Source organism: Megalopta genalis, chromosome 1 (assembly GCF_051020955.1).
Source record: "Megalopta genalis isolate 19385.01 chromosome 1, iyMegGena1_principal, whole genome shotgun sequence".
NCBI classification, from domain to species: Eukaryota; Metazoa; Arthropoda; class Insecta; order Hymenoptera; family Halictidae; genus Megalopta; species Megalopta genalis.
The window spans coordinates 32,072,022-32,099,011 of record NC_135013.1 but is presented as its reverse complement, the minus strand read 5'-3'; the positions used below and the strand labels follow the sequence as shown (position 1 = coordinate 32,099,011).

Below are 26,990 nucleotides of genomic sequence, written 5' to 3'. Positions count from 1 at the left end.
CGCTGGCCGCGCTCGCTCTCCGATTGGTCGGTTTGTTCCGTCAATAACTCGTAAACGAAGCCGCGGGTCGCATTTTCGCTAAGGAAAAAGTTACTCCAAATGACCCGAGGAATCTCCCGCTTCTGGATTGGGAGACATTTTTGAGATTTTCTTTTTATAAGTTCGACGCTTTTACATCATGTATTTACCAAGATATTAGGAATCACTTCTTCCCGAGTGTTAACATAATTACGAAACACCCCGTAGAAGATTCCGCGATCGTCGTGGCTGCGAATAAAGGCGGAACGAGGCTTGGACGACAAGGGGCGTGTCCTTTTTATTCGAGTCCTCTGGGAACGCGGTTCGCGGAGACAGGGAAAAGCCGGGATTGCGAAATTAGTATGGATTAAAGTGTGTACGCGGTACGTACCATCGTAATGACGGTCTTGATGGCTTCCGCCGTGGCCTCTTCGCTCGAGGGGGTCTCGACGAGGGTGCTGCCCAAATATTTGAGGGTGAACCGGGCTTCCGACGCATCCTCGGATTCCTCGTGCGTCGTGCCCGCAGAACCGCTGCCCTCCACGCATTCGCGACTATTCGCCAGGGCCCATTCCTCGCATAGTTCTGCAAGTTAACGTCGACCATATTGAAATCCGTCCGACAAGCGTTCCTTCTCGCTTCGCTCTCAGCTTCCGCGTGTCCCTTGAGCCCCGTGTCGAAACGAACTTCGATTACGTTTCGTTCGCTTCTTTAAATCTGATGCGAGATTCGTCGATAAATTACGCGCTACAAACTTACGGAAAGGTACAAAATATTTAACATATAAAATACAGATAGATTTTCTACAGTCGTGGAAAAATAGGATAGTCATAGGACCAGTTTTCTAGACAATGATTGCAAAAATTGTTATTTCATAATTACCTTACATGCATATAATTTAGCGATAATTACCTAAAAAATGCATTGCTTGAATTTTCGTGGCATGCTCAGATTAAAAAGAATTGGAAATCGTGATTTTGTTATTTTCTTTTTTTAGGGGGTCATTCCACTCAATTCCCTATTTTTGTAAGAACATTTTTACATATTATCTAGCAAATTAGTTCTTTTAACGTCTCAAAAGTATTCCACTAACTTGGCTCTTAAAAAGAGGGGTTCTTATTTAAAAGAAAAAATTAAGTTTCAATTACTTTTGATTAAGTTACGGCTATTTTCTAGTTTTCCGGCAGTTCACGAGCAGTCAAGAAAATAGCTATTTTTAGTCATCCGGACGGTTTTGCGTAAAAAAAGCTATCATTTCCTTCTGAGAAGCGTGGACATACATTTGTCCACGATAAACAATAGGAGAACAAGAAACAGAGTAGCCTCTTTACATTCATAAATTAAATCCATAAAAAAATACCAGCAAAATATAAAACTTCGAAGTACAATTGAGATCCAAATTTACGAAAATGACAAATCGACCTCGCCCTTTGAATTATCATACAGATTGCATCTGTGCAGCGCACGATTGTACTCCTATTAGACGAGACAGTGAACTGACGAGATAATTTCCCTCGTATACACCACGAAGATCGATTGTCATTACGAAATAATTACGCTTCTTCGATGGGATTGCACGCGACAGACTCGGGAGAAAGCGAGGCCGCAAGAAGAAACAGGTGCGTAGGAGCAGGTTGCGAGCCAACCTGTCCGAAATGGTTTGTCCAGCAATAATGGACGCTCCGCACTCGTCACATCGACGTCATGTCCCATTAATTCACCCCACCGCCGTCCCCGGCTCGCGACTCGACGTGCTCGAGGAGCAATCGATTCTACTCAACGACCGTGGTCCACGGCAATTTCAAACGCGGTTCCTTCGAAGTTTTGCGATTCGAGAGGAGACCGACCCATCGCCATCGAGACCTCTCAGACCGCCATTGTATCGGATATTACGGCATTTTCCAGCGGAAATAATTGGCATACGCTGGCTGGCTGGCAAGCAGGAGATCGGGTCCCGAAGTTCGCGGAACTGTTGCAAGAAAAGGCTCTTCTGCATCAGTTTTGCGAACTTCGCAGACTCGCGATCTTTCTGTTGCGTTTGTATGCACGCTCGGAAGCGCGCGTATTACACGGCGGATCCTGTACGTGAGCAGAAACGTTTGATTCAGTTTAACGGAAAGACCGGTGCACGCTAATTTCTAGTAGGTACAGCAATTTCTCCCGGAAATGCCAAATTTCGGGTTGCAGCGAATTTCTCTGTGCCAGTGCTACGCCTATGTAATTTATTGCTGCGTCGATGCTAAGGGTTGATGTTGGGTGTTTGTGTAGTCGAAAATCTCCGTCGAATCGTGGCCTTCGAATTGCTTTTGAATTATCTTCGAATTATTTTCGAATTATCCTCGAATTGCCATCGAATTGTCTTCTGATTGCCTTTGAATTATCTTCGAATTATTTTCGAATTGCCTTCGAATTATCTTCGAATTATCTTAGAATTGCCTTCGAAATGGTTTCGAATTGCCTTCGAATTGCCTTTGAATTGCCTTCGAATTATCTTCGAATTATCTTCGAATTATCCTCGAATTGCCATCGAATTGTCTTCTGATTGCCTTTGAATTATCTTCGAATTATTTTCGAATTGCCTTCGAATTATCTTCGAATTATCTTAGAATTGCCTTCGAAATGGTTTCGAATTGCCTTCGAATTGCCTTTGAATTGCCTTCGAATTGCCTTCGAATTATCTTCGAATTATCTTCGAATTATCTTCGAATTGTCCTCGAATTGCCTTCTAATTGCCTTTGAATTATTTTCGAATTATCCTCGAATTGCCTTCGAATTATCTTCGAATTGCCTTTGAATTATCTTCGAATTATCTTCGAATTATCTTCGAATTATCTTCGAATTATCCTCGAATTGCCTTCGAATTGACTTCGAATTATCTTCGAATTATCTCCGAATTGCCTTCGAATTGCTTTCGAATCGTGGCATGTGGCCTCCGAATTGCCTCCAAATCGTGGCACGTGGACTCCAAATTGTCTTCGAATATTTATATTTATTTTTATATATATATTTCTTTTTAATTTTTTTTTTATAATCGTCTCCGAGCTCCGAACATTTCTGACAGAAATTACTGTACTTCGATCAAAAAAAGCGTAGAACACTACGGATTCGTCGCTCTTCCAACGAACGCAGCATTCGCCTCGTCGTCGAGGAACGGCGATGCACGATGCAACAGATTCATTCGGGGAAAATAAGCTCAGAGTTCCGAATGAAATTCGAGCAGAACTTTATTCTCTGCTTTCGATGGATTTTCTTTTTATTTCTCTTCTTTTTTTTTTGCAACGACTGCGAGCGCGCCCTGTACATTATCTTGCCATCCCTCCGAGAAAAGCAAAACGCTCGCTTGGAACGGGCACGACTTTCTACGGCAGCAGGACGAACTTTTCCGTCGCTTTTGACATAGTCTATCGAAAGGAAATCGATTTCGGTGCCGGTGCCACGGTCCCTCCGAGAGAGCGACTGTTTCCCATCGACCTTTCGCAGCGGAAACGCAATTAGCGTAACTAAGGTAACTAGAATCCAATAAACATCGCGGAAAAATCATTTAAGCGCTCCTATTATTTCCGTGCTTTGTCGCTTCTGAAATTCGCTGCTTTTTTGTTTGTTTATTAACAATCGTGCCGGCTCTCCCATTTATTTCTGCACGATGATGGAATCGTCGGGTTCGATTTTCTACAACAAATGGATCTCTAAATTGCGCCGGATTGGCAGAAAACAATAACATAAATACAATATACATTTAATATATAAGTTTCGCGTAAACGCGATTTATCGGGCAAATTGATTCTGATTTAGTTCAACGCTGTAGACAATGCAGATGATTTATAAACGCATGTTCACGAAATTATCACAAAATCTTATATAAAGCATTGTTTCTCTACGGACCCGATAAACAGGATCTGCGCTATTGGCAATGGCCATTCAACGATAATGGGACTCTTCGGTGCAGAAATTTCTGCCTTTGGAAATCGAGTCCATAACTTGCGATTATATTCATCTTATCTGTACGATGCGAATTTCGCGGTTCTATCGCGTCTCTTCCTTTCCTTGCGAACTCTGTTTTCTTTCGCAACTGAACATTCAATGCCGCGTACTAATGGGATTTCGCCCGCATAATGAATAAATAACCGAACAAATAACTGAATAAATAACCGAATAAATGAATAATTGTCCTCTTATCCCAGCGCTCGCGTTCTGTCGCGTTCTAACAACCGAGGCACCGTCGGTACCGTTTCCATTGAAACTTCTCCTCCAGCGAGAAATCATTCGTTTGCACGGGGGAAAAAATGTTCCGCGAAAATCCGGAGTTTCTCGCAACACGAATTTCCGCGAAAGTCTAACGACCGCGGAATCGAGTCGCGGATAGTTCAAAGGTTCCAAGCCGGGAGCGCAAAGAGCGGCCGCATTCAAAGACGAAAAATATGTTTTTTCGGACGGGGAATTAGCGCTTTGCGGGAGCCCGGGATCAAGTTCGCGAAGGGACAAAAGCTCGCCGGAGCCACTCGTTGACCACTCGGCGAAGAGGCCTCCATTCTTCGGCGCGCGTATCTTGGCCCACTTGAATATCCCGGGGTTTCGTTCAGTAATTACGTCCTCGAAATTTCGTTTTGGCCTCAGACGTCGTTCCAATTAAGTTCTCCCGAGCAGCCTTTCCTCTCCGGCCGCAATACGCGGCGGTCCAATTAGACGATCCAACGATTGTCCCGATGTCCAACGATACGGTTTGCTCTCCCTCTCTCTCTCTCTCTCTCTCTCTCTCTCTCTCTCTCTCTCTCTTTCTTTCTCGCGGAGCCGCGCGGCACAAAGGCACAAAAACCCGGGGACCGTGAACGACTTCGCGGTGTCCTCTCCGCCTCTTGGAAAACTTTCCCCCGCAGAGACAATTAACAAACACGCCACGGATCCCGCTCGCTCGCGATCTTTTGTTCGGCCGCCGCCTTTTGGCTTCCCGATTATCACCGAGTCGATTCGTTCGTGCCGGCGACGATCGTTTTCGGAAACGCCACCGGCGTCCGCGAGATCAGGATGAATGTGTCTCTTCTCCGGGGAAACGGTAAGAAAAGGGCGGCGGATCTCGAGCGAAGGCGAGCTCGTCGAGCTTTCTCGCCTCTGTCGTCCACTCGAAAGAATTGAAAGCAATTACTGCGGCCCAAGCGCGCCGTGTTCCTTGCCGCTTCCCGGCGCGGAAAAGTAAGCCACTCGCAAGAAGTCCGTTCTTCGCGCTGGAATTTCATTCTCTCCGCGATCGAAAATACAGGGTGTCTCGAAAATGTCTCGCAATCCGAAAGTGGCGGGTTCTTCGGGTCATTCGAAGCAACTTTTTCCTTTACAACAATTTTCTCCGAGGCACCGTTAACGAGTTATTAACGAAAAACAGTGACCAATGAGAGGCGAGCTCGGCTGGCGCGAGGCGACCGAGCCAATGAGCGGAACTGGGCTTCGCGCGCTGGTTGGCTGGGCCGCGTCGCGTCAGCCGTACTCGATTCTTATTGGTCACTGTTTTTCGTAAATAACTCGTTAACGGCGCCTCGGAGAACATTTTTGTAAAGGAAGAAGTTGCTTCGAATGATCCGAGGAACCCGCCATTTCCGGATTGAGGGACTTTTTTGGAACACCCTGTGTATAAATTTCCTTTCCGCGGACAGAAGCGCCGAGCGGATCCGGCGCGGCATTTTGCCGGATAAATTGCCGACGAGACGAGTCTACGTTGTCGCGGCAGGGACATTGTTACGATCGGCCTTTTTTTTCACCGCCGCTCGCTAATAACTTTAGCAGTCCTCGAGATCTGTGGAGAGCATCGCGGAGAAAACAGCCCCGGATAAAGGGGGGCGAAATAAGGGAAGGTGAAAAATCGAATCGAGATTCCCATCAGCCCGACCGCCGACGGGTAAACCGCAAATTAAATCTTCGCCGGGACCTTTCACCGCAGGACCCGCGCGACCCTACGATTCCCGGCTCGTTCTCTGCTTTTATTTTCGGCTCGATTCGCTCGGTGGCCTCCCACTTTTCATGGCTACCTTAGCCTTTGGCCCTTGCGGGACCATTTTCACCGTTTCGCGGCGACGGATCGGTTCGAGTTCTACGGATCTATTGTCTGGCGGAAGCGGAGAGGCGAATTCGCCGGCGAAAGAAGTGCCGTGTTTCGATCGCGTTCGAAAGAGGAAAGGCGGAATATTATTTACAAATAATGTAATTATTTATTATTAAAAATAAATAATTAATTCAACGATCGAAATCAAACCTTGAAAGTTTGAAATCGTGAGAGTGAAATCGATCGCAGCGAAATCATATCGACGAAGAAATGATCAACGCAAGATTCGTCCATATTCGCGCCTATATAAAATAATGTAATTATTTATTATTAAAAATGATCAATGCAAGATTCGTCCATATTCGCCTGCATAAAATAATGTAACTATTTATTATTAAAGATAAATAATTACATTATTTTATACAGGCGAATATGGACGAATCTTGCGTTGATCATTTTTTCGTCGATATGATTTCGCTGCGATCGATTTCACTCGCACGATTTCAAACTTGCAAGGTTTGGTTTCGATCATTGAATTACTTTGCAGACATTCTCGGGGTTCGACTCGTGACGCAGATTTTTAACATTCACCTGTTACAAGTATCATTATTCCACTCGTTTTAGCAGAAATAAAATTCTCGTCGTCGATGTTTTAACGCTCGAGTAAACGCAGACGCGTAATAGATACAAAATTGTCCTTTTTCTTCTAGGAAATTATTGTAATCGGAAAAGGGGTTAGCTGGTTAGCAACACGAATGTTCTGATATTGGAACAGTTACTTAATTAAATTGCTCGGAGTCAACTTTATTGATTTCTATATTAAATCGTTTCGCATACGATTCGCCTTTGATTGAGCTAATTACAGGTAAAAAGCATTTTAAATAACAAATGATTCTGATATTGCGGATAATCGAGATTCCACTGTTGTCATGAATTTACTGTTTTTAGTTGAAAAGTATCTTCTAAAGCTGCAGAAGATTCGCAGTGTCGTTATCTCGTCTCCGAGATCTCTAGACATCTTCCAAGTGGAAAAAGGAATGGTTAAAGATATCATTTATCTTTTAATTAATCATTTGTGCACAGGCCTAAAAATTTCCAAGTCCTGAATGAACACGTTGTTGAAAAAATAGTGATATTAAACAGTATATTGCATCAACTTGCACAGTGACGTTAGAAACGCAAGACATGTGTATCCGAGACCTGTCTCTTTGTGAAAAAATTGAGAAATTATCCGCTAAATTTTATAACTAAAAATTAACTATCCGAGGGTGTCTCAAATTCGCGAAATTTGTGCAACAAGAATGCAGTCGCAGAACCGTCGGGAACAGAATGTCGCTGTAGAACGAACCTCCGCGTCGCAAGAAAATATCGCGATCACCGAGGAATCGCGTCTGTGCTCTATTAATTTCGATATCGACTGTAGATTTCATCCTCGTAATAGGACAATTATTATCCAATTTCTCATTCAAGTGGAATGGCTTGCCGGTTCGTTCGACTCGCGTTTAGCGTTATCGGGCGCATTAATTTTGCAGCGCGCCGCATTGATTAACAATGAAATTACCCGGCCCCTCGCCCCCGCCCTCGCCCCCCCCTGCTAATACGTTCGAACGTTCGCCCCGATCAACAAATACGCTATCAATTTTTCATGGTTCGTTCAGACGGGCCCGATTAATATTCGCGCACGGTAATCGTTAATAAGTTAATGCGATGTCGCTCGGCGTGGGAACACTTGGATCCGCGGAGCATTAAAAGAGGCACTAAAAAAAAGACGTCTTTCGATTTTCGGACGAATCGATCGAATCGAACAACGCGCCGGCCGCGTAAATAGCGAATTAAAGCGTAGCGATTAATTAAAAATGCGGCGCGAATCGTGGCCACGACGAGAGTTTTCGAAAGAAAATCACTTCGCGCCGCTTTTTTTTATCGTAGACGAATCAGGGGTGCAGTGAACAGCCCGGACTTTCTATCTACCTGTAATTGCAGCAACTGCGCGAGCGAATCGCTGCGGCAATTTTCGTTAGAGCTTCCGGCCCGTTCTTGCCGCCGACTCGCATCAGAGAAATTCATGGCTTCGGAAGTTCCGACGCCAAGCGTCGCCGGGCGTCCCGGCATTTGGACAGAAGCACGGAGAACCGCGCACAGTAATTCGTATACAAACTAGCAAGCGCAAACAGTTTCGGCCGTGTAGCGCAATCGACGAAGCTGAATCGCGAGAATTGCCGGCTAGCTTCAAGAGACCCGGAGAACCTGAGCAGAACCCGAATCCCGTCTCTTAACCCGATTGTTTACATCAAATCCCGGCGAACCGGCCCAAATAGAGAGAGGGAGAGAGACAGAGAGGCAGAGAGAGGGAGAGAGACAGAGAAGCAGAGAGAGCGACCGAGAGAGAGAGAGAGTGCGACCGAGAGAGAACGAGAGCCATCGAGAGAGAGAGAGTCATCGAGAGAGAGAGCGAGAGCTACTGAGAGAGAGAGAGAGAGAGAGAGAGAGCGAGCCACCGAGAGAGAGAAAGAGCGCGACCAAGAGAGAGTCATCAAGAGAGAGAGAGAGAGAGAGAGAGAGAGAGAGAGAGAGAGAGAGAGCGATCGAGAGGGAGAGAGAGAGAGCCATCGAGAGAGAGCGAAGAAAAAGCGCGGTCAAGAGAGAGAGAGAGAGCGACCGAGAGAGAGAGAGAGAGAGAGAGCCATCGAGAGAGAGCGAAGAAAAAGCGCGGTCAAGAGAAAGAGAGAGAGAGAGAGAGCGACCGAGAAAAAGAACGCAATCAAGAGAGAGAGAGAGAGAGAGAGAGAGAGCGAACGAGCGAGAGAGAGAGAGTGAGAAAGAGTGAGAGAGGGGGGGAGCACACGTCCGATCAGAATTCTGCCACGCTGCGAATTTCGATCTCCGGCTCTGCTGGAATTGAGCGTAATTGCGTGTCGTGAACAAGCTGCTCGCCAACAAGGTTTTACCGTCGTTCGTCCAACGACAGAGGTTTCCAGTGGCGTGTACATCGATTTGCTCGCAATTTTAACCCCCCTATACATCCTCTAACGATTCCTCGAACACCGGCCGGTTTTCAAACTGAAAACGCCGCGGTCGGTTCCGAGCTGAATCGATCGCCGCGGGAGACTCCATTCAAAACGAAAACAAGACACGGCATTGCGTACGCCGCCGAATCAGGGGTGAGCAGATTATGCCCTCGTTAGGCAGCGGATCCTGCTCCATCCTTTGCTGCTTTGTGCGTCTCCCATTCGTTTTTGTCGTGCCGGGATTTACCATTTCAGCCTCGATCCCCCGATCGATTTAAATAAGTCACGGTTGTTTAATCGGTCACGCACTCTCTCGCGGTTCATTCGTGGTGGAATCAAGATTGAACCCGATTAGTATTAAAATTCCGCCTGGTTAGGAGATCGAACCTAACGCCGGAAATTCGGCACACGTGCGTGAAACCCGCAGTCACAGAATCACAGTGGCCCTAAGTCAGATTTTCGAAAATTTCGACTTATGTCTTGAAACGCGAACTGTGCACGCCGAAATGTTCGAAGGAGGAGTGAAATAATTTATGACTGTGATATATATTATATTTATAAAATATATAAATTATATATTATATATATAATATAATATATAATATAATTATATAATATAATATAATATATAATATAATATAATATAATATAATATAATATAATATAATATAATATATAATATAATTATATATATATATACATATATATATTATGAATAACTGTGAATTGTCCAAATGATTTTTGGTCAGCGACCAAAATGCGCGTGCCAATACAATAACACCGCTTGCCTCGAATTAATTCGCAAAGCAGCTAATTTTCCCCTAAAGCAGCCTGTATCCTCGGCCTCGACGAAATTTCGCCTCGAGACTCGGAAGAATATCCATTGTATTCGCAGCAATATTCGCCGAGGAAACGGACGAGAAACCTGTGAAGACCGTCGGTCACAGTGAACACCGTGAACGGCAAGCGAAGTTTGCCAGACGTTTTTATTAAAAACCGTGGAGGCGATTGTTGTCGTCGCCGCTTTCTCGCGTTCTTTCGCGAATTCGTTCGTTCTCCGTCGACAGGCTCGCGGAAAGCAGCGGATTTCCTTATCAGCTTCTCGCTGCGCGGCTCTAAAGCGTCGGGCGTTTTCGTCGCGGAAATTCGTAGCCGTGGGATATCGTATCTGTTAATTATTCGCGTGGCGGGAAGATTGTTTGCAAGATTCGGGGCGCAATTAGTCGACTCGGCGGAGCAGGCCGGCCGACTCGGAAAAGTTTCGCTGGCTCGCCGAGCCGAGCCGGGCCGGGTCGGGCCGCGCCGGCTGCCCTTTGTTCCGCTCGCATAATCAAGGAGAATGTGTACCGTCAACACGCCATTTGTCTCGCGAAACCAGAGCCCGGGCGGACACGGCGGCCCGTTTTTCTTCGGCGGTTCCCGAGGCGAACCGTGAAACGCGGTCGGTCGTTGTTAATACGGGCCGCGACATCGATAACAGTTATCCGCTGTTATCCGCCGTTATCCGAGCCCGTCGACTCCTCTTCCGGAAATAAGGATCTCGAGTTTATCGAACGTCCGGCCCTCTTGGCCCCGGCCGCCGCCACTTTCATCCCCTTCGATGCCCTCGAAAAGCACGGACGGCCGAGCCCGCTCCTCGCTTCAGAAGCTTCGCGGACCGTTCAAACGGCAGCGTTTACGACTTGATCAACCCTGAACGGCTCGGGGCCGAGCACCGCTTCCGCATAGACTCGCTCGAGGCACCGGTCAACCCTTGTGCGGCGAACCAAAACGTACGAATACACTCGACGCGTCGATATTGAAAATTCTTGCGAGAAAGTCGGCCGCGCCGGTTAACCTTTTAGGTACGGCTGAATTCTGCGCGTGGCTATTTCTCTGGACGGCAGAGTCCGATGCGTACTGTACAGAGTCTGATACTGTATATTCTGTCTGTATATACAGGGTGTCCCAAAAATGTCTCGCAATCCGAAAGTGGCGCGTTCCTCGGGCCATTCGAAGCAACTTTTTCCTTTGCAAAAATTTTCTCCGAGGCACCGTTAACGAGTTATCAACGAAAAACAGTGACCAATGAGAGGCGAGCTCGGCTGGCGCGAGGCGATCGAGCCAATGAGCGGAACTGGGCTTCGCGCGCTGGTTGGCTGGGCCGCCTCGCGTCAGCCGTACTCGATTCCTTATTGGTCACTGTTTTTCGTTGATAACTCGTTAACGGTGCCTCGGAGAACATTTTTGTAAAGGAAGAAGTTGCTTCAAACGATCCGAGGAACCCGCCATTTCCGGATTGCGAGACATTTTTGGGACACCCTGTTGACTGTTGTAAATCGATGCGAAGACAAAAGAAGCGTGAAACAATGCATACGAAGACGATTATTTGGTTCAAACGATGAGCGAGTGAGCTACTAGAGCAAGCCACTATAGTGGCGCGTCGTCCAGAGAGATGACATCCGCGAAAGCCACTATAGTGGCGTGTCGTTCTGAAAGATGACATCCGCGGAAGCCACTATAGTAGCGCGTCGTGCCTAAAAGATTAAATCCGCGACGAATTAATATCACGGAAACGGTGAACGATATCGTGGACGACGACCCGGTTCGACCGAAAACTTCTCCCAGACGCGTTTCGAGCATAACGTCCGCGTTACGCTGCGGCCGCGAAATTTTTTCAAGTTCCTCGGAAATTGCCGGAGTTATTAATAAGCTTTTATCCGGCTCGCCGTCGTTCCCGCCTCGCGCTCGTGAAATCGGCGTTATATCGTATCGAGCTTCCCGCGGGTCAGCTCCATTCGGGCGGTAATTAGATTTGCCGCCGCGAAAAAATACGTGCTCTATGAAACCTGGCCGAGTGGGAATCTAATTTTAATTAACTCGTTCGGGGTCGATACCGGATCGCCGTGAAACGGAAATACTAGCGACACCGGAATTAATATCCCGCGATCGAGTAGGGCGTCGCAGGAGACGGTTACCACGGAATCGCCTATTACTGTGCCTTCGCTTTGATTCGGGGCTTTGCTTTATATTTATCGAGTAAGACGTGTTACATTTTCTTTCTTTTTTTTGTTAAGAAATAAAGGAACGCACACGTGTAATACGTCTCATTCGATGAATGCAAGGTTAATTATGTCCGAAAACAAGCCAAAGGCACAGCGATTGGTCGGCCTACGATAACCATCTCCACACTACTCTAGCACTCGTTTCTCGAGAAACTCGTTGACCCTTTGACTGCGGCGTACTTTCCGATAGAGACATCAATGCGTACGAAGCGAAATAGGCGAATCAGTCGCTGTGATTGGCTGTCGCATATTATTACGAGGATAATCGTAAAGAAAGAAATTCGATATCGATAAAAAACAACGAGTTTCATTTGAATCGTCGCAGTTCACAAAATATAAAGGGCGAATATTTACTGCTTTCGCACATATTGGGAAAATTGCGAGGGCATATATACATACAGGTTGTCCCCAAAAAAAGAAACAGTCGGTTAACACCCGGAAAGGGATGATTCCTGACATCTTGATAAATACAGAGCGTAAAAATGTCGATCTCAAAAAAGAATCTCAAAAATGTCTCGCAATCCGAGAATGGGAGGTTGCTCGGGTCATTCGAAGCAACTTTTTCCTTTACAAAAATTTTCTCCGAGGCGCCGTTAACGAGATATTGAGGAAAAATACTGACCAATGAGAGGCGAGCTCGTCTAGCGGGAGGCGGACCAGCCAACGAGTGCACGAAGCCCAGTTCCGCTCACTGGCTCGGCCGCTTAGCGCCAGCCGAGTGCTCATTGGTCAGTCATTGGTCAGTCTTCTTTCGTTAATATCTCGTTAACGACGCGTCGGAGAAAATTTCTGTAAAGGAGAAAGTTACTTCAAATAACCCCAGGAATCTCTCATTCCCGTATCGCGACTAATTTTTGGAACATCCTGTACGTACGCCTTTCGCAGTCAACCGGTTAATCCCTTAGTGCCGCGAACTAAACCATTAAAGCCGCACTAAAAGCACGATTAGGAACGTAGCGAAACTTCGTCGCTGATAACATCAGCAAGAATGCGCAGAATGACGCAGATGAGCCGAGTTCTCGTATTAAGCAACAGTGGCCTGTACTTTGAACGATCGTAAAATGAATGATTTCATGGGAATGGGTCATTTCGACTTCCACGGTAGTTTCAGCGTTAATTGGCGGCGGAGCCGACGACGCTGTCCGCGAAATGTCGAGCTCCGGCTCGGCTCGGAAACAAGGCGCCGTAGCCGGCGAAATGGTAGAAAATCTTCGCGGCGGGATATTCTCGCAGGATTTCGAGAAAAAGAGATTGCTTCGTGCTCTCGTTGTCCATCGACGTTCTCCGAGGTCCATCGGGTTCCCCGCGACAGAGAAAAGTCATTTCCACCGTGCTCGCGAAAAGGTCTGCCCCAGGAGACCGCGGGCAAAATATCGCGAACCCGGCGTGTCTCGTCCCTTTCTCGAGACCCGTTTTCCCCGCATTTTCTTCTCCAAGCATTTTCCCCGACATTTTCATTCGGCGACCGGATAGCAGCCGTGTTCGGTATCGCGGCGAAAATCAGAAGCGAATTCGCCGGGAAAATTCATTGCCGTATCGGAGGGGGGGAGAGAGAGTGGGGAACAGTTGCGCGTAAGATAAAGCGAGTAATTAACAGACTTCGGCCCCGAGCTCGCGAGTTTCCAGCCTGAAAGCTGGGAAAGTTCGTTCGATTAGCGTGGACCCGTAAGTTTGGCTCGATTACTCGCCGCGTCTAGCACGACCGGCAACCGGCTACCGTCTACTTGTTCCGCGAGACCGTAACGATTTAATTGAATCGGATCGAGAAGCGGGATCGTACGGGCGGAGAGCAACCACGGTTGTTCCACGACGCCGGAACGAGCACGCGATTTTTAATTAACGCCTTAGTGGCTGCGTCTCAGCGTAGCGCCACGCTCCGTACGCTATTGTTCGAAGATCGAATCTTGTATCGGAACACCACGGGTGCTCGAGACTCGTGCTCGAGGTTTCGTACACGATCGACTAGGTACGAATGTTCGTACGAATTCATTTCTTTTTCGATTCGGAACTGATTTTCTCGCGGATACGATCGATACACTTGGGATTGTAATAGATACGGAGTGAAAAGTGCGAACGATTGTGCAATTGTTTGTGCACTGTAACGTGCACTATAACTATATGTGCACTATAACGCGCACTATAACTATATGTGCACTATAATGTGCACTATAACTATATGTGCACTATAATGTGCACTGTAACGTGTACTATAACTATATGTGCACTGTAATATGCACTATAACCATATGTGCACTATAACGTGCATTATAACTATATGTGCACTATAATGCGCACTATAACTATATGTGCACTATAATGTGCACTATAACTATATGTGCACTATAATGTGCACTGTAACGTGTACTATAACTATATGTGCACTGTAATATGCACTATAACGTGCACTATAACCATATGTGCACTATAACGTGCATTATAACTATATGTGCACTATAATGCGCACTATAACCATATGTGTAATGTAACGTGCACTATAACCATATGCGCACTATAACTATATGTGCACTATAACGTGCACTATAACTTCTCCCATTAATTACGTATTTGATAAATAATCTAGTTCTTTAATCATTAATCTAGTTATTTGATAAATAATCCAGTTTCTTAATAAACAATCTATTTATTTGATAAATAATCTACTCCTTTAATAAATGATCTACTTCTTTGATAAATAACCCAGTTCTTTAATAAATAATCAAGTCCTTTGATAAATTATCTAGTTCTTTAACATATAATCTAATTTGTTAATAAATAATCTAGTTATTTAATAAATAAACCAGTTCTTTAATAAATAATCTACTTCCTTAATAAATGATCTAGTTCTTTGATAAATAACCCAGTTCTTCAATAAATAATCAAATCCTTTCATAAATAATCTAGTTCCTTAATAAATAATCTAATTTGTTAATAAATAATCTACTTATTCAATAAATAATCCAGTTCTTCAATAATCCAGTTCCTCAATGAATAATCCAGTTCGAGAAAAATACGATCAGTGCCTTCAAATATTACAAAACTTTCCCAAGCGAATCTTCGATCCCTTCCTCGTCTTATCAGCCGCGTTCGGAAAGGTTGTAACCGGAGCTTGGCTACGTAACTTTCGAAACTAATCCCGTGGGAAACGGTTAGGCTCGGCCCGTACCATAACGAGTCCTATTACACGTACGACGAACGGCCTAATCCCGAATTCTATGATTGGCCGGGATTACTCGCCGGCCCGGCCACGTCGACGCACACGTCGCCGACGGATTTTTCTTAAATCCGACGAGCACAGTCAACGTGTTACCGTGACACCCCGGGAAACCGGCGTCGTACAGGTTGTGTGTCGGGATTTCTTGCGGAGTACAGAAGAAGAGACTTCTCGAACGAAATTCCGCCAACTCGTAATTAGTTTCCCCACGGCATCGGTGCCGTCTCCTCCCGCGACGGGGAACAGAAAAAAAGGCTTCGCGATTTCCAGTTGTGCTCTCGCGCCGCGCGCGAATAATATCGCCAGGCGCTTTCTTCTCCTCGCGCCGCGCCTCGAAACCTCGTATTCGGACCGCGTTAAATCGTACGAAATTTTCTCGCGCCGAGATCTCTCGCCGGTTTTTCCGCTCGGAATTTCGTCGAATTTCAGCTACGAATACGATCTCCACATCTTCCCCGGTTTTGCTCCACGTATTGGAGCGGATTTATTAAGAATCGGTGATATATAGTCGTGGCTGTTCGCTCGCCACGAAGATGCAGCAATGTCTCCCCCCCAGGAATGAGAGATTCCTGGGGTCGTTCGTAGCAACTTTCTCCTTTACAGAAATTTTCTCCGACGCGTCGTTAACGAGATATTAATGAAAAAAGACTGACCAATGAGGGGCGAGCACTCGGCCGGCGCTAAGCGGCCGAGTCAATGAGCGGAACTGGGCTTCGTGCACTCGTTGGCTGGACCGCCTCCCGCTAGACGAGCTCGCCCCTCATTGGTCAGTATTTTTCCTTAATATCTCGTTAACGACGCCTCGGAGAAAATTTTTGTAAAGGAGAAAATTGCTTCGAATGACCCCAGGAACCTCCCATTTCCGGACTACGAGACATTTTTGAGATTCTTCTTTGAGATTGACATTTTATCAAGATGTCAGATTCTGCAGAAAAATGGACAATTTGGGAAGAGGAGATACGATTATTCGAGCCTCGGGGCTCATTCTTATAATTAGTGATTGTCAACAATTATAAAAACGTAGTGTAACATATATAATAATATACGAATGATCGTATTTCCTCGTCCCAAATTGTCTATTTTTGTGGACAATCTAGACGTCAATTAGAGAGACATTACTGTACATAAGAGACGGGTTCAGGCGGCGTCGGTCACTGTTGCCGAGCCGACCAGTTACCGTGCCTTTGGATCGTTTTCGGGAATTATTAACCCTTTGCACTCGACTGGTGACTCTGAGGCACCATTAAAAAATTGTTACATCACGTTCCGAGATAATTTTTATATTATAAAAGTCTAGACGTAAGGAATTGTTAAAAGTCGCTTGCGTTAAAAATTGTTGTACGAGTCGCAAGACTATAAATTTCGTATGCGTAAAATGCGCTTTGTCATGTAAGATGGAAATACCATAAGTCAGAAAGATTAATTTATATTTACATTTAAATTGACTTCGAGTGCAAAGGGTCAACACATTAACACTTTGCCAATCGAATGAGATCTCCCCGTTTTAGATTCAGTCGATCGATGACCGATTAGGGAGATCTTCCACGTCTAATCTAAAAATGACTGCTTAATTTTATTTAAGATTTGCAAGAGGTACGAATGCTTTTTATGACATTTTCGAGGTTTCTGCCGCGGTCGTTGACAATCGATATCCGTAAAAAACGAGCCACGAGGTTCTCGAACGATCCTACCTACTTCTCCAAAATTGTCCATTTTTGTGGACAATCTAGGCGTCAATTAGGGAGACATTACGGACCGCCGACGCAGCTGCGGAGATTTCTCGATCGAAAGTTGCGCGGCTGAGCCGGACTACAGTGGAATTTTTAATTAGCCGGTTTCTTCGGAACTGCGAAAGTCTTTTCAACGCTATCGTGAAATATGCATCGAGACACCGTCGGATCGACGTACCGTGAAATCCGTTCATCCGGAAGGACGTTGAAGAAACGTTCGCGGTCGCGAACGTTCCGTATTATATTTCCGACGACTCCGACTGGAATTTTCACGATTCCGATTTGAAAATGTACGTCGTAAAATCTAATAAGTTCGCGGAGACCGAATCTAGGTTACGATAGAAAGAGCCGGCGACGATTCTGAATAAATTCAATCCCGGCTTCTCTTGTAAAGCAAGAACGCCGCTTTCAGTGCCCGATACGCTTTATAATGTTAACGATCCGTAAACGCAACGTTCCGACGGTTTCGCCGGCTGTTGTACCCGCGTACCTCGCCGGCCCGTTCCGCTAATAAATGCATAAAACGGACGTCGGAAGCAATATCCCCGCGGGTTCCGTCGCGTCGGCGTCGGCGTCGGCGTCGCGCTAAGAATCGGAAGCGGCTGGCTCGCCGTCGAGGGATATCCGAAAGCCTCGTTGAAGCGTTAATTAAGCCTGTAACGCGAGTCATATTAAACGGCAACAGCGGGTGCTGATTAATGGCCGCGGCAATGTCGTAACTGCGAGCAAATAGGCGAATAGGGTGCGTCGATAGGGGCTGCGACGGCGTTAGGCTACCCGGCGCGCGGCTCGTTATTCACGGGAAACGGGAAGAACATTGAAAATTAATGGCGCTCGTAGATAAAACGAGGATCGAGAGGAATCCGAGGCTCGTTAAACGTTTATATTTATCGCGAGGAGCCGCGCGAGTAGGCGTTTCCCGCTCTCGCACTCGCGACCTCTTGTACATTCGCCGAATTTACTAGCTCTCTCTCTATCTCTCTCTCTTTCTCTCTCTCTCGCCGGACGAAAGTTAAGGAAAAGAGAGCGTGAGAGAAGGAGAGAGAGATAACAGGTCGACCCGCGAGCAGGAAAGTTAGGCGCGAAGCGAGAAGAATAACGACCGGCGTAAACGTTTTTACGAGTAGCTGGGTCGACTCCGGGGGTTGGTTTCCGTATCGCGTTGCGGTCTCGCCGCCCCTGGCTTGGCAAACCGACCGCGCCGGCCCTTGCCCTCCCCTCCGATAGAACCTACAACTATGACGAAAAACTTCGCCGGGTCGAAAGATGCTCGTACACTTTGCCCGAAGTTACGCCGGAGAGTTCGCCAGGTGAAGCCCGGAGTGCCGAAACACTCGGCACGCGGAGGAACCACTTCCATGCATTAGGAATCAAACCGGTCGAGATTTAACGCTTCTCTCCACTCTGCGCGATTGAGAACCCGCGGCGGAAGCGAGGAACCACCGCTGGTTCCAACAACGAAAACAGGCATGTAATTTTCTATGATACCAGGTTTAATCGGGACCGCGACAAAGAGCCGCTGGAAGAATTTTTCTTGGCCCGCGCTAAGGGAATCCAAGGGTTGTTCGAACTCTAAACCGATCGGAAGAACACCAACACTCGTGCAGCGGGACTGGGATTCGTTTGGAACCGCTGTGTAGATATTGTTACTTGAACGTTCAGTTTCTGACAATTAATCTAGATTTTCGCGTGTTTTAATTAGCCGGTTTCTTCGGACCGCAAAGTCTTTTTAACGCTACCATAATACAGGGTGTCCCGAAAATGTCTCGCAATCCGGAAATGGGAGGTTCCTGGGATCATTTGAAGCATCTTTTTCCTTTGCGAAAATTTTCTCCGAGGCTTTGTTTACGAGCTATTAACGAAAAACACTGACCAATAAGAGGCGAGCTCGGCTGGCGCGCGGCGGCCCAGCCAACGAGCGCACGCAGCCCAGTTCCGCCCATTGGCTCGGCCGTCTCGCGCCAAATGATCTCGCCTCTGATTGGTCACTGTTTTTCGTTAATAACTCGTAAACGAAACTGCGGATCGCATTTCCGCTAAGGAAAACGTTGCTTCAAATGACCTCAGGAATCCCCTACCTTCGTATTGTGAGACATTCTTGGGACACCCTGTATATGCGTTATAATATCATTGGATTAAGACTGTGAAATCCGTATATTCAAAAGATGTTAAAGAAACTTGCTAATGCTTCGCGGCAGATTATATTTTAGATTGTTCCAACTGGAATTTTTACTATTCCGATTTATAACGTGCATCGAAGAATCTGATAACTTTGCCCGACCAAATGTAGGTTACTGTAAAAAGAAGCGACGAATAAATATTGTTGCTCGATTGTTTAGTTTCTGACAATTAATTTAGATTTTCGCGTGTCCAATTAAAATTTATACAAAGACCGACGTGTCTCGAGGAGATCCATTCTAAAAATACGCCGAATAAATGAATGGATATATATTTACGAGTCAACTTAAACAGACTCTGTTACATTTTTGTCAACATGGTCCATCGTTTCTGTGTCGGAATAAATTCGTACCGATTTTTAGAACAAATCTTGTCGCTCATCGATTACCTTGGATCGAGCTATTTCCGCTTGAAACGATTTCGGAATTCGTATATTAGCGTCGAACTTTGAACTGTCGGGGGAACCGAGAAATTAGTTGGATATCCCTGTGTCCATTAGTAGTTGAAAATAAAGTGATACATCAAAATTGAGAAAATAATAAGTAATCGAAACGAGTAAAGCGAAATAAAATAACGAGCAGAGAAAGAAATGAAATACTATATATTGTAATATTAATAATAATAGTAATATTAATATAATAATATTATACTATTGTAATAGTATAATATTATTATATTATATTATATTATAATTATATTATTATATTATATATATAATATATGTAATTATATAATATAATATAATAATAGTAATGATAGTAATTCAAGCGCTGTGTTTATAGATTAAACAAACGTTCTTCGTTCCGATGGAAAATTTTTAATATCCCATAAAGTTATTATAATTATTACAGTCTCTCCTTATTCATCCCCGTGCAATCTCCGTGCAAACAAAAATTGTACACAATTGCAATAAAAACCGAACAGCAAGTTCCATAACAATTTCAATTGACATTTACAAATTCTGTTAATCTGTCCCTACTAATTTAAATTGCCCATAAATGCCCAAAATTCGTGGACTAATACACGTCACCGTTTCCCGTCGCTGCGGTTTCACGGCTCGGAAGCGTCTGACGAGCCGCACGCGCGTCGGTGATTACGTTTGACAAGGGACGGAATTCCCGACCGGCGATTTTTCGGAAGGTTCGGCGTCACGTTGCCGAAACTGCCGGCAAAGTGGACAGTTCGGGCGAAGAAGCGGCTCCGTTTAGCCGATCGACTCCGGATCGTGATTCCGACGTAAATCACCGAGCAAGTCCCGGACGGTCGTGTTCCCGTCGTTCGTTCGCCGCACCCCTCGCGGCCCCGGATCGAAGGTCGCGGTATTCATTTCTCCCGTGAAAAGTTCCCGATCCCCGAGAGCACGGAATAATCGGTTTCGCGCCCGACAGAATCGATTCCCAGGGAAATCGAAGGGAAACCACATTCGGTTGACGCCGTTCGCCGAGAAACGAGAAGAAGACTTTGTCCGTTCGGATCGGAAACGAGCACGCGTCGTCGTCCCGAGAGTCCGGTTAATTCAGTTAATCAGAATTTCCATTCTGAAAGCTTGGCAGAGAAAGCCCGAGGGTCGCGTGGAGACAGCAGGCTCCCGAGGGTGGAGGGGGAGGGGGGCCGTCATTTAATTTATATTTAAATCGGCTGCGAAACGATCCCTCGGCGATCACGCCGAGGAACACGGCGTCGCGAGCAACCGAGACTTTTCCGATTCATCGGAATTCGATCGAGCGATCAAACAACGATCGTTGCTTTCTTTCGTTTTCCATCGCGGCCGGCCAGATGCTCGCCTGCCTCCGTTCGCTGCATATTAAAAGGAGCACCGTGGAAACTTCGGTTGTACCTTGCGCCGGGGAACGGAAGGAAACCGCGATACCCTATGTTACAGCATAGTTCGCCGGTACTCGCGCCCGAGAAACCTCCGGAGCACTGAAATTCTCGTGCCCGGCCATTTTGTTTCTCCTGCTCGCGATTCAACGATTATTGCCTCGTCGTTGCCGGTTAATTAATCACCGGCCCTTTGGAACTGTCACCTTGCAAAGCGGAACAAACGCGAATGACGTGTTCTCCGAATAAACCGTAACTGCAAGCGAATCATAATTATGCAGCTCCAAATTGTTCTATCTGCCTTTAGTATCCGCCATTTTCCTGTCTACAGTAAATTTTCCTTCACATTGTAAACAAAAGTGGATCGTTTCGGAGAGGAGATACGATTACTCGAGCCTCGCAGCTCGTTTTTATAATTGTTGACAATCGGTGGCCATTTTCTTCTAGAAAATTGTCTTCTAAAACAAAATTTTCTAGAGAATAGAATAACAATAAATTTTCCCTAATTTTCCTTCGGCTTGTAGACAAAAATGGACAATTTGAGAAGATGAGATTCGATTATTCGAGCTTTGCACCCCGTTTTTATAATTGTTAACAATCGGCGATCATTTCCCTCTAGAAAATTGTCATCTAAAACAAAATCTTCTAGAAAATAAAGCAATAGTAAATTTTTCATAATTTTCCTTCAGCTTGGAAACAAAAATGGACAATTTGAGAAGACGAGATACGATTATTCGAGCTTTGCAACCCGTTCTTATAATTGTTAACAATCGGCGATCATTTTCCTCTAGAAAATTGTCATCTAAAACAAAATCTTCTAGAAAATAAAATAACAGTAAATTCTCCCTAATTTTTCTTCGGCTTGTAAACAAAAATGGACAATTTGAGAAGACGAGACACGATCATTCGAGCTTTGCACCCTGTTTTTATGATTCTTGACAATCGGCAACTATAAAAACGAGATGCAAGGCTCGAACAATCGTGTCTCCTCTTCCCAAATTGTCCATTTTTGTTCGCAGACTGCGAAGGAAAATTGGGGAGAATTTACCGTGCTCCAAAAATTATCGAAAACTCTTTCGTTACTTCAAAAACGTTGGAATTTCGTGTCGAACTATGCTACCTGCGCAACTCTTTTCCATTTTGTAACTGCGGGAGATAAAAAGTGGTCGACGAATGTTCTCTACAAAAACATTGAATTTTTCAGCATAGAACACGGTTGCTTGCAGGCGAGAAAAAATTCGCTTCGCCCGATGTTTAAACCGTCGAGATCGCGCTTAGCGATTAACCGTCGCCTTCGATCACCCTTTCGACGAACGCGGGTCACTCTAGACCCGCCGTAGTTCTAATGCCGACAGAAACTTGTTTACGCGAGATTCGCTCGTGGGGCGGAAATGGCACGGCGCCGTTCTCCGCGAGGTCCGTCCTCGCCGAGGGTCGAACCAGAAAAGCCGGCACCTTTCGGTTCGCCCAGCCGTTTCAGAAATTCTATTGGACGCCACGCTGGCGTCCGAAGCCGAGGAAGGGTCGCATCGGCGACGCGGATTAATCTGCAAGACAAACGAAAGTTAATGGACAGCGGGCGCGGCGGATTAAAGCGGTCGGTCCAGGTGTCAAATTCTAAGCTCCCTTTTCCGTCGCAGCCGTTCGATCGCCGGTTCAACGACTCCGTCGGGAGACCGTTGCGGGAATCAATCGGCCGACGTGGTCCGTCGACGACACGGCGACGCCGGGATGAATCGCCGGTAACGAACAGCCGAGGGGGCAGAGAGAAAAGCGTGTCCGCGGCGGCAAAAACTGCGCCCGGACGATCGGCGCCGCCTCGCTTAATGCTCGCGAATATTCGAATCAACGTCGACGATCCGTTTCGTCGACGGCGGAACCCGATGAATATTCATGGCCTGCCGGGGAACCTACTTAACGATTATGGCAAATACGGAGCGCTGTTCACACGACTTCCGTCTTTCGCGGCTCCGCCCCCTCCGTGATTCGACCCCCTCCGCGCCTCGTCCTCCGCGTTTCGTCGCGAGCAAATTACAATTTCGAAGGGCGGGAAAATTCGTTTGCCGAACCGAAAGTGTCGGCTGACCGATAAAAAATTCACGCGGCAATCGTTTCGCCGCGCAGACCTCGGCCGCGAACGACGCCGGACGCTCAATTTTTAATTACTTCCATTCCGAACTGTTAATTGTGCCGAACGTTTATCGACGCGCGACGTATCCTTCTCGCGCACTTGTTCTACAAGATTCTCGGCGATTTATATATAATATAATATAACATACATATAATAATATAATATAATATAATATAATATAATATAATATAATATATTATAATATAATATAATATAATATAATATAATATATTATAATATAATATAATATAATATAATATAATATAATATAATATAATATAATATAATATAATATAATATAATATAATATAATATAATATAATATAATATAATATAATATAATATAATATAATATAATATAATATAATATAATATAATATAATATAATATAATATAATATAATATAATATAATATAATATAATATAATATAATATAATATAATATAATATAATATAATATAATATAATATAATATAATATAATATAATATAATATAATATAATATAATATAATATAATATAATATAATATAATATAATATAATATAATATAATATAATATAATATAATATAATATAATATAATATAATATAATATAATATAATATAATATAATATAATATAATATAATATAATATAATATAATATAATATAATATAATATAATATAATATAATATAATATAATATAATATAATATAATATAATATAATATAATATAATATAATATAATATAATATATATAATATAATATAATATAATATAATATAATATAATATAATATAATATAATATAATATAATATAATATAATATAATATAATATAATATAATATAATATAATATAATATAATATAATATAATATAATATAATATAACCACATCTCCGTATTGCGAGATATTTTTGGGACACCCTGTATATATCTTGTATTTGTATCTTGTTTATTAGGTATATTTAGTATATTTAATATACCCAGACTATCGTTGTTCCTAATTCAACAGCGATTTACTCCATTTAATCGTCGAAAATTGCGTAATTAGGTAACGATGTCAGCAGTCTGGGTCAGAACGACCCGGTTACCGTTGCCGGAGCGTTAATTATCTTACACGATAAACGTCGAAATAATGCGACATCCAGGTTGCAACGAGGCGTTTCATTATTTATTTATGCCCTCCTCCTCGACAAAGGCGACACGTGTGCCACGTTATTCCAACGCGAGCTACCGAGCCGTGAAAGAGACTGACGCGCGTTGCTCCGTAACAACGATCGGTGCAAATTTATTTGGAGCTCTGGCTGTTTTTAATATAATTCGAATTTCACGCGTTTCACGACAGAAATGAATTTAAGAATATTGTTACGCTGCACAGCGAATTCTCCCTAATTTTCCTTCGGCTTGCGAACGAAAGCGAACAATTCGGGAAGAGAAGATGCGGTTGTTCGAACCTCGCGGGTCAACAATTGTAAAAAGGTACGAGGTACTTCGTGGACTGGCTTCGACAGTTTTGATTTCGCTCCGACGAAAGTGTTTTCGCAGCAACGGCACGATATACAGGGTGTCCCAAAAATGTCTCGCAATCCGGAAATGTGGGATAACCGAGGTCATTCTAAGTAACTTTTTCCTTTGCGAAGATGCAATCCGCTGCTTTGTTTACGAGTTATTAACGAAAACCACTGACCAATGAGAGGAGAGAGCGCGAGGTTCGAGATCCCGCAGCACGAGGCTTTGACAGAAGGTCGGGACGGACTCGAGCCGCGTTCGAAGCATTGAACAAGTCACGAAGCGTGAACTTTCCGGATTTTGTTTACCACGTAACAGTGATATTTTTAAGAAGAACGCTGTTCACCTTTACTTTAGAACGTCCGAAGAATATTTACTAATTTTTCGAACCCGAAATAATTATGTAGTTCAACCGTGACAGCCGTTTTAATCTTCTGGTGTGCACGACACCTCGTGCGTACCATATGAAATTTTTATGCAAGGCCTACAGTGAAGATTAACAAAGTTCGTAGAATGATATTTTAATTGAAATAATTCCGTGTCCGAACAGAATTCAACAGAATTCAACGAACGACTCGCAAAGCTGATGTAACAATAAATAATCGCGTTGCGGGACACAAAGGATTCGTTTATCAGAGAAATATGAAAAATATTACCGATAAGAAACTCGCCCATTTCGTTGAGGATGCACGCATAACAAGTACAAAACCGGCCCGCATCCGCAATCCAGCGGTGAATTCCGATTCGTCCCGACGCGTCTATGACAGACAATGCCGCAACGAGAGCCGCGCGCGTCTTTCGCGTTTAATTGAACGATCTTATCCGCGGCCCGAAATGACGAACGCGCGCGGGAAATCCCGGCCGGAGAAGATTCCGTTCGAAAGCCGCCTTTGTACATCAATTTCCGCGCGTGTACACCGCGGAGCACAAGCCTTTGCTAGCGTTCCCGTTGGCTGGAGGCGTAGCGGCGCGACGGCTGGAAACACTTGCGCGCATAATTCGACGTCGATCGTTAACGAAGTATTTCCAATTAAGGCGCTACACGGTTTCAGATGCGGGAGGGAGGGCCACGATGAATTTATTAGACGGATCGGGAGAGAGCGTTACCCTCCGTTTTCCCCGGGAAAACGGAAATGAAATAGAGCGTCGACGCTAGTCGGCGCGATATTGGTTCGGCGTCGCGGCTGTTTCGGGGCCCGGCTCGCCGCCGATTTTCCACGGTTTTCACCGGTTTTCCACGAGTTTCGCGCCGATCTCACGGCGCCGTCCCGTAAACGGCACGCGAACACCTCTTCCTCGCACAGAGGAACGCTCGTAATCCCGCGTAATACCCCGAGTTTCGAGGGAACAAAGTCGTCGCAACTGACGCGTTCCAAGCCTCTCCCACGCACCGGACCGTTTTTTCTTTTTTTTTTTTATTATCCCCGGATCTGGTAAAACGAGCGATTCACAGTTCCGCGGCTTTGACCGACACACGTCGAATCGTTTCGAGTTTACACCACCCCTCCCCCCCTCCCCCTGCGCCTCAGCCCGCGGGCTCGCCGATAACGCCCCGAATACGTAATATCCGCGGCGAGCATCGATTTCCCGCTCTAAACGTCGTAAAACAGAGACCGGCCAGGATAACGACGATAACGAAACTCGATCGGTGTCGGTCGACCATCAACGAGCTCATTAGTACCTATCAGCTCGCCCTTGTAATCAACGAATCCTGCCGCTGCCGCTGCTGCCCGCTGCTGCCCGCCCGACCCTTTGCGGTCCTACCGTGAGGATCACTCGGCGTTTCGATCGCGTTGATGGCTGTTGCAGGGATACTTGTCACGGGCTCATCATTCTATGCGTTCGAAGATTTAAGGGGCCATGCTGCATCGAGATCATCGAGGCTGAGATCATTCGACGTTCAGAAAGTATTTAATCACTCGATTGAAATGTTTTTTGTATGCCTCTTTGATTCCACCTTCGACGTTTTGCCTTATACAGTGATGTCTCCCTAATTTGCGCTAGGATTCGTTTCTAGTAGTTTCTTCTCTTCTTAATGTCCCTCTAATTGACGCTCAGATTGTGCAGAAAAATGGACAATTCGGGAAGAGGGGACACGATTATTCGAGCCTTGAAGCTCGTTTTTATAATCGTTGACAATTCGTGACTATAAAAAACGTACCGCAAAGCTCGAATAATCGCATCTCATCTTCCCAAATTTTCTCTTTCCCTAAAAAAATCCATTTCTGTGAACAATCTGAGCGTCAATTAGAGAGACATTACTGTAATATTGAATTAGGACTTGTATCGAAGATTTTGAGCAGAAATCTTCTCGAATTCTTTTGGTATC

General features: G+C 45.0%; 1 protein-coding gene across 3 annotated transcripts in view; it reads right to left on the bottom strand.

The window, feature by feature from the left end:
- LOC117217970 (uncharacterized) overlaps positions 1 to 26,990 on the bottom strand; it is a 79,107-nt gene that overhangs the window by 15,938 nt on the left and 36,179 nt on the right. For all 3 annotated transcript variants that reach the window (XR_013034551.1, XM_033465919.2, XM_033465918.2), the window contains exon 2: positions 410 to 603. Coding sequence is in view for 2 of the 3 variants with exons in the window: in XM_033465919.2 (XP_033321810.2) it covers positions 410 to 603 (194 nt within the window). In the remaining variant the exon portion in view is untranslated. The remainder of the gene's footprint in view (positions 1 to 409; positions 604 to 26,990) is intronic.